Source organism: Marmota flaviventris, chromosome 17, assembly GCF_047511675.1.
Source record: "Marmota flaviventris isolate mMarFla1 chromosome 17, mMarFla1.hap1, whole genome shotgun sequence".
NCBI classification, from domain to species: domain Eukaryota; kingdom Metazoa; phylum Chordata; class Mammalia; order Rodentia; family Sciuridae; genus Marmota; species Marmota flaviventris.
This window is the reverse complement of record NC_092514.1, coordinates 70,987,877-71,000,923: the sequence shown is the minus strand read 5'-3', so window position 1 is coordinate 71,000,923 and position 13,047 is coordinate 70,987,877. Positions and strand designations below refer to the sequence as shown.

The 13,047-nt window shown below is 50.7% G+C and overlaps 1 protein-coding gene across 5 annotated transcripts in view; it reads left to right on the top strand.

Moving 5' to 3' along the window:
• The window catches only part of Slc39a11 (solute carrier family 39 member 11), a 389,080-nt gene that overhangs the window by 171,976 nt on the left and 204,057 nt on the right, over positions 1–13,047 (top strand). For 4 of the 5 annotated variants that reach the window (XM_027946206.2, XM_071603731.1, XM_027946202.2 and 1 more), the window contains one exon: positions 7,911–8,052. In XM_027946206.2, coding sequence (XP_027802007.2) covers positions 7,911–8,052 — 142 coding nt within the window. The remainder of the gene's footprint in view (positions 1–7,910; positions 8,053–13,047) is intronic. The other variant, XM_027946205.2, reaches the window with a different exon arrangement.

The window sequence follows — 13,047 nt, the reverse complement described above, 5'->3', positions numbered from 1 at the left end:
GATGGATTAGAAAGTGAAAACCTTGTTACACCAAGGCACTTGCATTCCTTGAGAAATTACATTTTGATCTTAAAGAAAAAAGCCTTGTGGTTTGGAAGACTCTGCCATTGCCCAGTTTCTGTGTCACCCCGCTAGTGGGACGCCTGGACCTTGAATACAAGCACAGAGTCTGCCTGCCTGGGTCAGCTGTTGGAGAGCTACCTGAGCAGATTCTCCTAGAGCTGCATCTCTGCAGAACTGTGTTGTGCTTTGAAATCTGTCTAATGTGATTAAACAGGTTTGATTATGAATAGTAACCTGGCATCAGAAATAGGGGAAACTTTCATCCCCCCCCAAAGGGAGTTTGAGTAGTAGCGCCCATAACTAGCTTAGATACAGCTAGGAGTCCGGGTGAAGCGTTCCGTCGTGAATCTTCAGGCTGAGGTCACAGAAGAGACGGGAGGAAGCTGGAGGAAGTGGGCTCAGGGGATCCCGGGGGTTCAGGTGGAAGAGCTTGTCTCAGCAGGGAGTGGGCTGACTGCCAGGAATGGGAGTGGAGCTGGGACCTCCAGAGAGTCGCAGGCGCCTGTACCTCATGTGGTCCCCAGACTGACAGGATGATCTTACACAATCGTTCAGCACGTGGAACCCTGAGATGGGTGGAAAGTCATGCTTTCTGCCACCAGCCGGAGTGTCTTTGGTTGAGGTCCTTTCTTCCCCCGCCCCCCCCCGCCCCACTTCGCGGTCACCCGGGTCTTTATTCTCCCTTGTGAGATCTTTTCTCATTATGGAGAGTTCGTTGATCCTGGTAAACCAACTGCGCTGGCGGATGGATGACGGAAGCTTGTTGGGGACATCAGAGGGGGCTCGTTGGAACCAGAGTAGGCCTGAGTGGAGGAGGGAGCTCAGCTTCTTCAGCCAGGATTTTGAAAACCTCAAGTATGAATAATTCAAAGCTTTAAAACCTGCTTTTCCAAACACTGATTGGATCTGTAGCGGGGAAGGACCGAAACCAAACTAGATGCAGTCCTGGCGCCCTGCACGAGGGAGGGTGCTCTGAGAGCTGGTAGGAGCCCAGGACCCCTGAATGTGCAGCTAAACTGAGGCAAGGGCAGCAGCGACCTGCCAGGAGGACCCGAGGCAGGACTGCACCTTCCGCCTCGGCATCTGTGCCAGTCAGTGTCCCCAGTTGCTTTGAGGCTGGCCGCTTGTCACCCCGAGTCAGCCTGGCCCCGGGTGGCAGGCCGTGCTGGGCTCTCTGTGAGATGAGTTCATCTATTATGTAACTGCCATCCATATTCTAGTGGATGATCCCGGCGACATTTAATTTTTTTTTTCCATTATGTGGAATAATTTAAGATTGTGTTGCGAGTGTCATTATCACGGTGACTTCTCAGTAATAAAAACAGCATCAATTATTTAACATCACCTCATGTGTCTAGGTTAAGTGGGGATGGAGGGAGCCAGAGGCTGCTGTGGGGGAGGAGGCCAAGCCCTCACAGACCATTCCCATCCACCCTTGGATCCCTGCTTCTGAGGTCCCTCTCCAGGTCCCTGTCCCCTTCTCCCTTGGGTGCAATGCCCTGCCTTCCTTTAGCTGTGGCTGGCAGGTGGGGGGAGGCTGCCAGTTAATCGCCTGACCTTTCTCTTGCTCCTTCCTCAGGAGCTCTGACTTGTTGACAAATCTCACGTACAGAGAATGCTCCCCCGGGGTTGGGGCTATGGCTCAGCAGTAGAATGCTAGCCTCACATGTGCGAGGGCCTGGGTTCAATCCTCAGCACCACATTAAAATAAATAAATAAATAAAGGTATGTGTCTGAATTAAAGAAGAATTTGTATATATGCCTATATATTTATAAAAAGACTGCTCCCCAAGAGGCCCAGGGAGCCCAGAGTCTGCATTGGCTGAAACCTGGTGGAGAGGTCAGGGAGACCCCCACCCCATCAGTTTGGTGGAAGGAGGGTGTGGGTTTGGAAAGGTCAGGCTTCTCTCCTGCACCTGTGCGAAGCAGAGGTTGGTCCCCTTTACCTTTCCCCAACACAGTGGTTCGTGCCCCTGAGACACCCCAGTGGTGAGAACCAGAGAACAAGTGGCATGAAACACATTGAGCTCACTATTGGGACCCGGAGCAGACATACCAGGCTGCTTACAGGGAGTTGGGTGGCTGTGCCTAGTACCTGCTGATGCTTATCTGGTTGTGCCTGGCTTGGGGTCTTCAGTTCCTGTTACAAACTCCACCTGGACACTCCATTCCTTCAGTGAAATTCTAGCTTGTTGCTTTGGTGACTTGTCTCTTGAGGGTTCTAGAGGCCTCAGCACCTGGCAGTGGTCTGCCTCACCTTGGGCAGCAAGCCCCGAGGAGCAGTGTCTGGGGTTTGTTTCTGGAAGGAGATGCGTGTTTTTGAAGTCTTCGTTTAGATTGGGGGGGGGGGGGTTGCAGGGCTGCCTCCTCCTCCTGCCCCGCCCCTCCTGACTGTGTTCCATTTCTTCTCTCCTTCCCCTTCTGTCCACTTCCTCTCTTCCTTCTGGAAAATGCTATTTTCCAGCTCCTGCTTTGCACATCTTTCCAGAGTAGGTGGAAATTGCTGTTTATTCTGAGCTGTGGCTGGCCCCTAACCATGCATCATAATAGTAATAATAATAATAATCATGATAATGGTAATGATCTCACTGAAGGAGGACTGCAGTCTCCAGTTCTGCTGCTCACTGGGTGGGGTGGCCTCCTGCCTCCAGTGGCCTGCACTTGGCTTTCCGTACTGAGTTGGGTTTGGAGAAGGGTGAGGAGGTGGGAGGGAGGCTGGGAAGGGGGACTTGGGCAAGGAGGTGGTGGTGAAGGAAGGGAGCCTTTTTGCACCTTGGGAGGGGCTGGTGTATCTGACACTCTGACATTTGGAAACTGCAAGGTGACACAGCAAACCTGAATTTTCCAAAGCCTCAGGGGCCCACTCTGGAGGGGACAGGGAGGAAGGTGACTCATTGTTCCTGTGACGAGCAGCCAGGCAGACTCTCAGGGCTGTGGTGGAAAGTCGAGAGCAGCGTGTTCGCCCTGGGATGGAGCACCCTCGCCTTGCTGGCCGTGTGGGGCTGCCAGGGTTGGTCGAGGCAGTGCGAAGGGAAAGGCTTTGCAGGGATGTCAAAAGGAAAAAAAAAAAAAAAGCCCCAGAAATGTACAGAAGAATGTCAACTCAAGGAGAGAGGAGCGTCAAGGAAGTGTTTCTTCCTGGAGCCTTGGTCCCTCCTGCAAGGCCACGTCTGTTGAAGGCATCCAGGTGGAACTTGAGTGTTCCCTGCACTTGAGTGCCCAGGGTGGGACAGGGCTCCCTGAGAAGCTGCGGTGTCAACCCAGCAGGTAGAGCCACCTTGTCCCAGCAGGTGACTCCCGACTTTCCCCCCCAACTGCCAGGGACATGATGATAAAGCCACCGAGGCACAGTTGGCAGCTCTGTGGGGCTGCCCTCTGGAGCTTGGAGGCATATAGTTCTCTGGTTTCCTTGGCAGCATTTGAGAGTGGCGGGCGAGGCATGTTGGGAATCGGGTGGTGGGGTGTCTGGGAGGACCCCTGGAGGCCAATGTCTGGATAGGCCAGTGGAGGGCTGGCCAGGTGTGGGGATGGAGGAGGTGCTGGCCTGGGCTTCCCTCTGAGGTGCTTCTGTCACTTCTGTAGCTTGCTTGGCCCTGCCACTTTTTATTAACTCGTATTGTTGGGCACATGAATGGGATTTGGTGTGATATTTGCACACACGTGTAAATCTGTGCCTTGAGGAAACGTGGGCCATATTTTCTTCACCTGCTCATCTGTTGATGGGTTCCGAGGCCCAGTCAGTATCTCGGCTGTGACACACAGTAGCGCGATGCACGTGCAGCGCCACCTTCTGAGGGCTGAATGTTTGGAGCACAGGTGGGAGTGGGTCCTTGGCTAGCCTTACAGAGGGCAGCTTCTAGGTGGAATTTTCTTAGTGCACTTACCCCTGTCCCCCAAAATGCTGATAGAAAGCAACATAACCAACAAAATTTAGGTTGATAAGGTGGCAGAAGGGTATGGAGGGGTGGGGGTACCCGTGTTTCTTCTTCGTTTGTCTTCAGGTCTTTGCTCAAACACGGCTTTCTCAGCCTCCTGCTGCTGCGTAACACCACGTCTACGTTTGTGGTAGGCTCGCGTGGGTCAAACGCTGATCCGCTGGGAGGGCGGCCGTAGACTCCGTATGTGAGTCTGTTCGGCATCATCACTACCTGGGCCTTTAGCTTGTCATCGATTGGTCATTATGGTCTCGAAGGAGAAGGCGAGATCAGGAGAATGTGGGATGTGGCTGTGTCACGTCCCTAGGGCCTGGGACGTCTCGGGCGATGGTTGATGCTTAAGTGAAACTTGACTGGATACACCGAGGGCAGGCAGGCAGCCAGCCTTCCTAGAGAGCGTGGCACAGGAGGGAGCAAATGCCCGGCATTGCCGTGTGCCCATGTGGGCAGCCTTGGGGTCCTGCCCATTCGTCGTCCTCAGCAGGTTCTCAGCCTTGGCACTGTGGCATTAGCCAGGGCGAGCCTTGCTGTGGTGGCCCCTGTGCACTGCAGGGTCTTGTGCAGCATCCTTGGTCTCGACCCACCTGAGACACCAGCAGCACCCCCACAGTGACATCCCACAAACATCCCTGGTGGCCCAGTGGGACCACGTGAAATCACCTCATTGAAAACCACTGTTCTAGAGTAACCTGGGGTCTCTGAGCTGCCCCTTCCTGAGTGGGCTGTGGTCGAACACGCAGTCCCAGCCCTGTGCGTATGAATGCTGCCGCATGCTCCCGTAATACAGCCGCTCTGTCTGCATCATCCCCCTGGTTACGCATCAATCACTTTGTAAAAAAAAAAAAAAAGAAGGAAGACAAAGGAAGCCGAGTCAGCGGTAGGATGCAGTTTCCTAGCAGACTGTCTTTTATGTCTGCAGTGATCCCTCAGATGTCAGAGGGAGGCAGAGAGTTAGAAATAATTAAAGCATGTAAACAGACAGAGAGCTGTGACTCGGTGCCCCAGGCACATCACACAGACACCAGCTGTCACTTGGGGGTGGCCAGAGGGGCTTCTGCAGAGGCAGGGACTGGCCTGCGTGCCCCTTTCCCGTGCTGCAGCCTCCATCCACCTGCAGTGCCGGCCGCCTCCAGGCAGGAGGCTGATTCCAGGGTCATAGCCAGGACCACATGGGGGAGGCTCCAACGGGGCTTGGAGGCTTCTCTTCTTCCTTTTAAAACAAGGCTAAATGAGGGTTGGCCCCCGCTTTGAGGTACATTATCAGGGATATTGCAAATGAAGGATTAGGATGACATTGATGCATTGGACAAATGGAAAGACGCAGGAGAGGCTTAGGGTCATTTTTTTGTGAGTGTAGTAAGAAAAAAAAATGAAATGAATCATTAGGCTCTCTTATCCTTGCTCATCATGACCATGAGTAAAGCAAGAGGTGTTTGTACATGCACATATATATGCATGTGTGTACGTATGTATGCATGTGTGTGTATAAGTGTGCCTGTGTTTGTGTGTGCATGTGTAGGATACAGCCTGCTACACCTTTCCTGAAATTTCTTCATGAAAGAAACCTAACCAAAAACCCAGTTTTTTTCTTGGAAGTGGATACATTTCTGCGCTTGGATTACAAGCCATTTCCTCTCCCATGTTAGTGTCACATACTTTAAATGGAAACTTTTATTTGTGTGGAGGAATGCTTGTGTTCCCTCAACATTCATATGTAGAAATCCCCACCTCTAGGGTGGCTTTAGGAATGGACCTCTGGGAGGAGATGGATCATGAGGGTGGAGCCCGCAACCAGTAGAGTCAATGCCCTAAAGGCCCTGGAGGGGGACTCCTAGCCCTTCCCCAGTGACCACACAGCCTGAAGGTCAGAGATAACACATGCCAGACACGGAACCTGTCCCCACCCTGGCAGCCTGACCGTGGACCTCCCCACTTCCACAAGCTACTTAGTTTATGATATTTTGTCACTGCTACCTGGACAGTCGGTGATACCTGGTCTTGAAGAGATTTGCTGTTTTTTGCCCATTGGGGTGATTCTGCTTACTTGCCCTTACCCTTGAGGTCTTTGGATGAAGCGGAGTGTCGTGCAGGGCTGAGCCCCTTGTCTGTCTCTTGCTCCTGGAGATCCTGTGCTTTGTTGATGGCCTGCAGGGTCAGCACTTCCCCAGTGCCTCGGGAGAGATGCCTGTGGTCCGTCCTGGTTTCCTCGTTGGCTCCTAATAGAACAAAGATCTGTAAGAGTGGGACCTCATCTTGTTCACCAAGTGTCCATAAAGTTGGAGGCCACTAAATGTTTGCGGGAGCTGCACACAGGACTTTGCCTCGTTAGTGTGAAATGGTCTATCAACTTGTCAGGACAGCAGAGAGTGGCTTTGGTTGGGCCATCTGGCTGTGACTCCAAACTCCAAGTGCCACCACCTCTCTCAGACAGATGCTTCTGTTTGGATCTCCTCTTATCTCTTTTTTTTTTTTTTTAATTTTTTATTGTGGGTTGTTCAAAACATTACAAATTTCTTGACATATCATATTCCACACTTTGATTCAAGTGGGTTATGAACTCCCACCTTCACCCCATACCCAGATTGCAGAATCACATCAGTTACACATCCATTGATTTACAAATTGCCATACTAGTGTCTGTTGTGCTCCGCTGCCTTTCCCGTCCTCCACCCTCCCCCCTCCCCACCTCTCCCCTCCCCTCCCCTCCCCTCCCCTCCTCTCTCTCTACCTCCTCCACTGTATAACCCTGAGGGTCTCCTTCCATTACCATGCAATTTCCCTTCTCTCTCCCTTTCCCTCCCACCTCTCATCCCTGTTAAATGTTAATCTTCTTCTCCTGTTCTTCATCCCTACTCTGTTCTTAGTTACTCTCCTTATATCAAAGAAGACATTTGGCATTTGTTTTTTAGGGATTGGCTAGCTTCACTTAGCATAATCTGCTCTAATGCCATCCATTTCCCTGTAAATTCTATGATTTAGTCATTTTTTAATGCAGAGTAATACTCCATTGTGTATAAATGCCACATTTTTTTTTATCCATTCGTCTATTGAAGGGCATCTAGGTTGGTTCCACAGTCTTGCTATTGTGAACTGTGCTGCTATGAACATCGATGTAGCAGTGTCCCTGTAGCATGCCCTTTTTAGGTCTTTAGGGAATAGACCAAGAAGGGGAATAGCTGGGTCAAATGGTGGCTCCATTCCCAACTTTCCAAGAAATCTCCATACTGCTTTCCAAATTGGCTGCACCGATCTGCAGTCCCACCAGCAATGTATAAGTGTACCCTTTTCCCCACATCCTCGCCAGCACTTGTTGTTGTTTGACTTCTTAATGGCTGCCAATCTTACTGGAGTGAGATGGTATCTTAGGGTGGTTTTGATTTGCATTTCTCTGACAGCTAGAGATGTTGAGCATTTTTTCATATACTTGTTGATTGACTGTATGTCCTCCTCTGAGAAGTGTCTGTTCAGGTTCCTCTTATCTCTTGAGAAATACAAAGATGGCGGCTTCCCAGGCACACTGACCTTGGATCCTGGGCCATAGCTGCCATCTGAGTAGACTGGCCACAGGGGCTTCTTTTGATAAGCCTGGAGCTAGGTCCCCTGTGCCCATCACTGGCATTGATGAGGTGCGCAGGGGGATAGGTGTGCAGACCCCAGTCTTGCCAGTTGTACGTGTTTCCCGTCTCTAGGATCAGTACCAACTCCTCGGATCTTGTTTTTGTCCTCTACCCCAGAAGTCTTTCATCTTCCTACCCTCCTTCCTTCCTCCCTGAAAGTCACGTGAGCCCAGGGTCCAGCTCAGCCCTGGTGCTCCTGGCAGACCAGGGCCAGTTGCCTTGGTACCCTGGTCCAGAGGGTCTGGGGGCCCCATGGAGATGAGCTGCTGTAATGACACTATGCTTCTTGTTTCAGGGTGCAGCAGAAGACCCTCAGACGGCCCTGGCACTGAACTTCGACGCTGCATTGATGAAGAAGTCTGATCCCACGGGTCCCACGCTGCTCCTCCCTGAGAGTGAACTCTCCATCCGGATAGGTAGCACTGGGCTTCTTCCAGGCAAGCTCCCTGCTGTAGACGGCCAAGCCAGACGTGTAGACTTGGGGTGGGGTAGGAGAACCACGGGGGAGGTGCCAGGGCTCCGTCTGCCCGTCCAGGGACTCGGCCCACTGCTGCCTGAAAGCCAAACCGGCTCTGGCCTGAGACGCCTGTCTCATCTGTTCTCAAACGACCTGCTTGCTGTAAAGATGGCATTGGCACCTTTTGATCCTCTTTGCAAGGTGGACGAATGGACAGGGTCAGGTTGAATGGGTAGAGTGTGGGCATTTGTCCCTCTGTCTCCCCCTCTTTGCCCTCCCCTTTTTGATGCTCATCTTTTTGATTCACCTGGGAAACTGGCGGTGTCTCTCGCCGATTCTGTGTGCAGCCAGGAAAACTGACACAGCGAAGCCATGCTGTTGGTTCTGCATTAGAGGCGGGCGTTGCTCAAGAGCCCGGTAGCAATTCCCAAGTCTTGGGGGAGAGGTGCCGGCTGGGCTGCCGCCCTTTGAGCAGCCGTGGATGCCAGGAGACTGGTTTTCCAGCCTTGGGGGCAAGATCCTCCCCCACTCCCCTGTGTCATTGTTCAGTGAGGACAAGTGGCTCATTTGAGGGCCAGTTAGCACAAGTTGCACACCTGTGTTTTCCTTTGAACTTTTTTAGGTAGTCCTGGTTTGGTGCAGCAAGTCCCTGCTGCTGTGACGTGTCCGCCCCTCACTCTCCTGTGATGTTAGCTAGGCAAAGTCCTGCCCATAGATGACCCGTGTACCCAGCAAACCTTGTTGAGATGGGCACCTGCCTCTGTGGCATCTGTCTTGAGTGAATTGGGAATGGATGGTCAGTGACTGGTCACGGTCATTCACAGGACTGACTGAAGGACAAAGTCCTTTCCCATTTCCATGCTGGCGTTTTAAGTTGGTATTTTCATCATATCTAGCCGAGATGGTCACCAGCCCCCAGTGGGAGGCTGTGGAAAGTTGGAGCCTCACCGTGGCTGGGTCTCAGTGGTCTGGGTTCAGGTCATACCCTGCGTGCATTATTCATGGAGAACAGAATGCCTCTTCCACCCCGCTCACCCCCACTGCCCCCGCCACCTCCCATGTGGGATATATCCAGGAAATAAAAGTCTATCTAGCACGAGCTCCAGCAACAGAGGTCAGAATGCCACCTCTGCCCTCTGCCCTCTGCCTCCAGCTGCGTAGCTCATTCACGCTCGGGTTGGGAGGGCCGGGGTGCTGCCCACTCCTCTCCTTTCCTGGAGAGTGTGGCAGGCTGCCTCTGGAGATGAGGGTGGGCACCGTGTTCCTGTAAAACTTGTCATTTTGGAGGCTGAGTCCAGACACAGGCACATGGGCCTCTCTGGGTTCCCACATGCAATCGTATGCTTAGGCTTCGTGTGTCCCTTTGAAGATTTTTGCAGTCCTGATTCTGAGCCTTCTGTAGGACGACAAAAGTTGGCCTGAATTTTTTTCTATCCCATTGCTTATCTTTAAAGCCACAGAGGTGGGGGTAGAAGGAAGAGATTCAGTGCCTGTCACTCAAAAACACTAAGTGGCAATCCTTTTGATAGACCTTTTCCAATGGAGCCACAGCAAGGACCAGACCAGGGGAGCTGGTGGCTGTACAAGACAGCCTGGGGATTACTGGACCTTCTTGGCCAGCGCAGGGTTAGGAGTCCAGGGGGCCCCTGGAGGAGGGTGAGGCAGTCCTCTCCTCCTGCTCCTGAACACCAAGTGCAGCCTGTTGCCAGGTTACCAAGCAACCCTCCTAGCTGTTGCTAACTGTTCTGATACTTGGGCAAATGCAGCTCTTGGGGGTGTGAAGATAGTTTGCTGAGCCCAGACATCCCTCTCACCTGGACACACCTGTGGGTGTCAGGCATCTGGGGACTCTCAGACTACTAATGGTTATTTGATGACTGGCTTCATGCAGATTGAACCTGAATATGCATTGTTTGTACCATCTGGATCTGCCCTTACGCCTGCTGTAGCTGGAGCAAGGAGATCGCTTTAATGGGTAGTTAGTGAGAAACATCAGCCTTTAAAAAATAATATTGGCACTGCTGTTATCATGTCCCATAATTGGTTCAGCAAGAGGAATAAGCCACACTGTGGGAGGGCAGTTCAGCTGCCCTTAGCCGCAGCAGCAGCCGCCGAGCCTGGGAAAGCATTGATGAGATGCTTTCCTGTTTGTCTTGTGCCAAGATTTTCTATGATACAGCTCTTCTCAGGGCTGGGGATATTTTGGGATTTAGCAAGACAGAAATCCTTTTAAAACACTCTCGCCCTTCTCTCTTCTCTCTCTCCCTCACCCACCCACCCATCCTCGATCGATCCCAACTTTCTTTCCATTCCCATTGCAAGAACAAGGATTAAAAAATTTCTAGACTCCAGCTTCAATTCCTTTATCTCAGACACATTGTTTCATTTCTTGTATATCCTTTTAGAAGTGTGATGCTTATGCAATCAAACTTGACTCTTTGTTCTGTACCTTGTGGCTTTGCACTTAACAGTACATTAGGGTATTTGTGTGGGACACTCCTGGATCCATTCCATTTTGGTATTGCTCTGATGTTTCATAATTAATAATCCTTCAGATTAATTCCAGTCTTTTGCTCTTATGAAGGATGTGGTGGAGAGCATTTCAATATGTGCTTCTCTCTAGGTAATGACAACGCTGAGTCAATTCTAGAAACTAGGTCAGGGGTTCTTTACATCTGGGGTTGGTGCATGGGCACCAAAGGGTTCATGAGCCTCTTGAAATTTTATGCAGAATTTTTGTGTGCATAATGCTTTGGGGAAGCAAAAGTTATAGCTTTTTCTAGATGGCTCCTTGACTGTCTTGAGCTTCTCCCATTCAGCTGAGTGGACCCCCCCCCACCACCACCACCACACACACACACACAACTAGCACCCTCTTTAGGCCAAAGAGTTGCTTCAGTCCCACCTTTCTGGTCTGGGGCAAGTTACCAGCACGACTTCATTAAAAAGGTGGTGAATGTAGCTATTAAAATGTGCCATTAAAAAAAATCTTTTGCAGGATGAAGAACAGAGGGCTCAATAATAATAATTTCCAGGAGCTCTTTAGCATCATGGATGTTAAATACAATAAGGGAATAATGTAGGCATAACCTCTTGCTCAGGGCTCTGCAGGCAGCATGGCACTGCTGTGTGTCTGGGTTCACAGGACCACTCTCGGGACACACTATGGATTCTCAGGCTTCTGAAGAGCATTGCGTTAGGCAAGAAAGATGCTCAGCGCTTGAATGGAACTTTCTTGATTGTGTGCCTTTTTTTCTTTTTAAAATGTACTTGATGATCTGAGCTAGGCAGTCGGTTTGGAATGTGTTCTCAGGGTATGTTTTGGAGTGTGGCCTGACTCTCAAGGCAATTTGGCATCCATGTGAGTGTGCTCAGGCTGCCACAACCAAGAACCCCACGCCAGGAGGCTTCAGCAGCAGGAAATTTGTCCTCTCTCGACTCTGGAGGGTGGAGTCTGAGGTCCAAGTGCCAGTAGGTTGGTTGGTTTCTCTTTGGTCTTAAGATGGCCACCTCCCTGTGAGTTCAGATGTTTGTCCCTGTGTGTACGTGGCCCAGTCTCCTTTTCCTATAAGGACATGGCGGTGTGGGAGTAGGGCCTACTTGAATGATAGCACTTGCTCGCGCTCGCTCAGTGCTGTAGATCCACTGTAGAGCCTTCCATGCTAAGCAAGCACTGTACCACCAAGCTTTGCCCCTAGCCCCTAATGATCTCATCTTAATAAAACTGCCACTCTTAAAGTCTTGCCTCCAAATACATTATATTCTGAGAGACTGGGCATTAGGACTGCCACATGTGAATTTGGGCAGTGGGGAGGGGTCAGGTCACAGCACTGCACCATTTTTTTTTTTTTTTAAACACTGTCTTCCCCACATGGTATTCAATATAAAGGAGATCGACATGGCCAGAGAGCCACCTGTGTCTCTCATTTAGATCCTCACTATATTTCTAGCTCCTTGTGTTAGCCTCACACCTGCGAGGGCTGGGAATGCTGAGGGACTGAATGGGAAAGAGCTGAAGGAAGTTCTCCATTACTTGGAGAACCACTAGAGAAAAGTTAAACACACACACACAAAAGGGACTGAACTCGGGGTGCTTTACCACTGAGCTAAGTCCCCAGCCTGAAGGTATGTATGTATGTATTTAGAGAAGGGTCTCGCTGAATTGCTTTAGGGCCTCATTAAGTTGCTGTGGCTGTACTTGAACTTGAGATCCTCCTGCCTCAGCCTCTGGGTCTATTGAGATGACAAGTGTGTGCCACTTCACCCAGCAAATGGTCTTAAGTCTGGTTGAGTAAGAAGGCTGGCAGGTGTGCAGCCTTGGCTAATGAAATGAAAAGGGTGGCCCAGGGCTGTCCTCTTCCACCGTCCCCCGAGACGTGAGCATCTCTCCTGTGGCTGCTGGCACCAAGCGTCACAGTTGGAAATCTGTTCTCTGAGTTCTGTAGGGTGGACGTCTGAGATGAAGGTGGGCCAGGGCCGTTTGTCTACCCAGGGTCTGGAGGAGGTTCCTTCCTGCCTTGCGCCTCTCTTCTTTGGCTGCAGGGTCCTTGGCTAGTAGCTGTGTCCCTCTGGTCTCCACCCCTGTTGTGATGTGCCATCTTCCCTGTGTCTCTGTGTTTAAGTCCCAAACTCTTCCTTCTCTTAGGTTTAGGGCCCGTCCTAATCTAGTATGGCCACTTCTTTTTAAAATTACACAAATACTTAATTTTTTGATGATTATTTGTCAATTAAACATGAGGGCACAATGTGGTGTTTTGGTATGCATTTGCATGATAGAATGATTAAATCAAGCTGATTAACACATGTAAGACCTTATGTTCTTAACTTTTAGAGTATACAGTGTGAACATTTAGTATTTACTCTAATTTTGAAATATAATTTATCATGAACTGCAGTCGCTGTGCTGTAAAATAGATCTCCGTAACTTCTGGCCGAAACCGTCTGCCCTCTGAATCCTGCTTGACTAATTGCATCT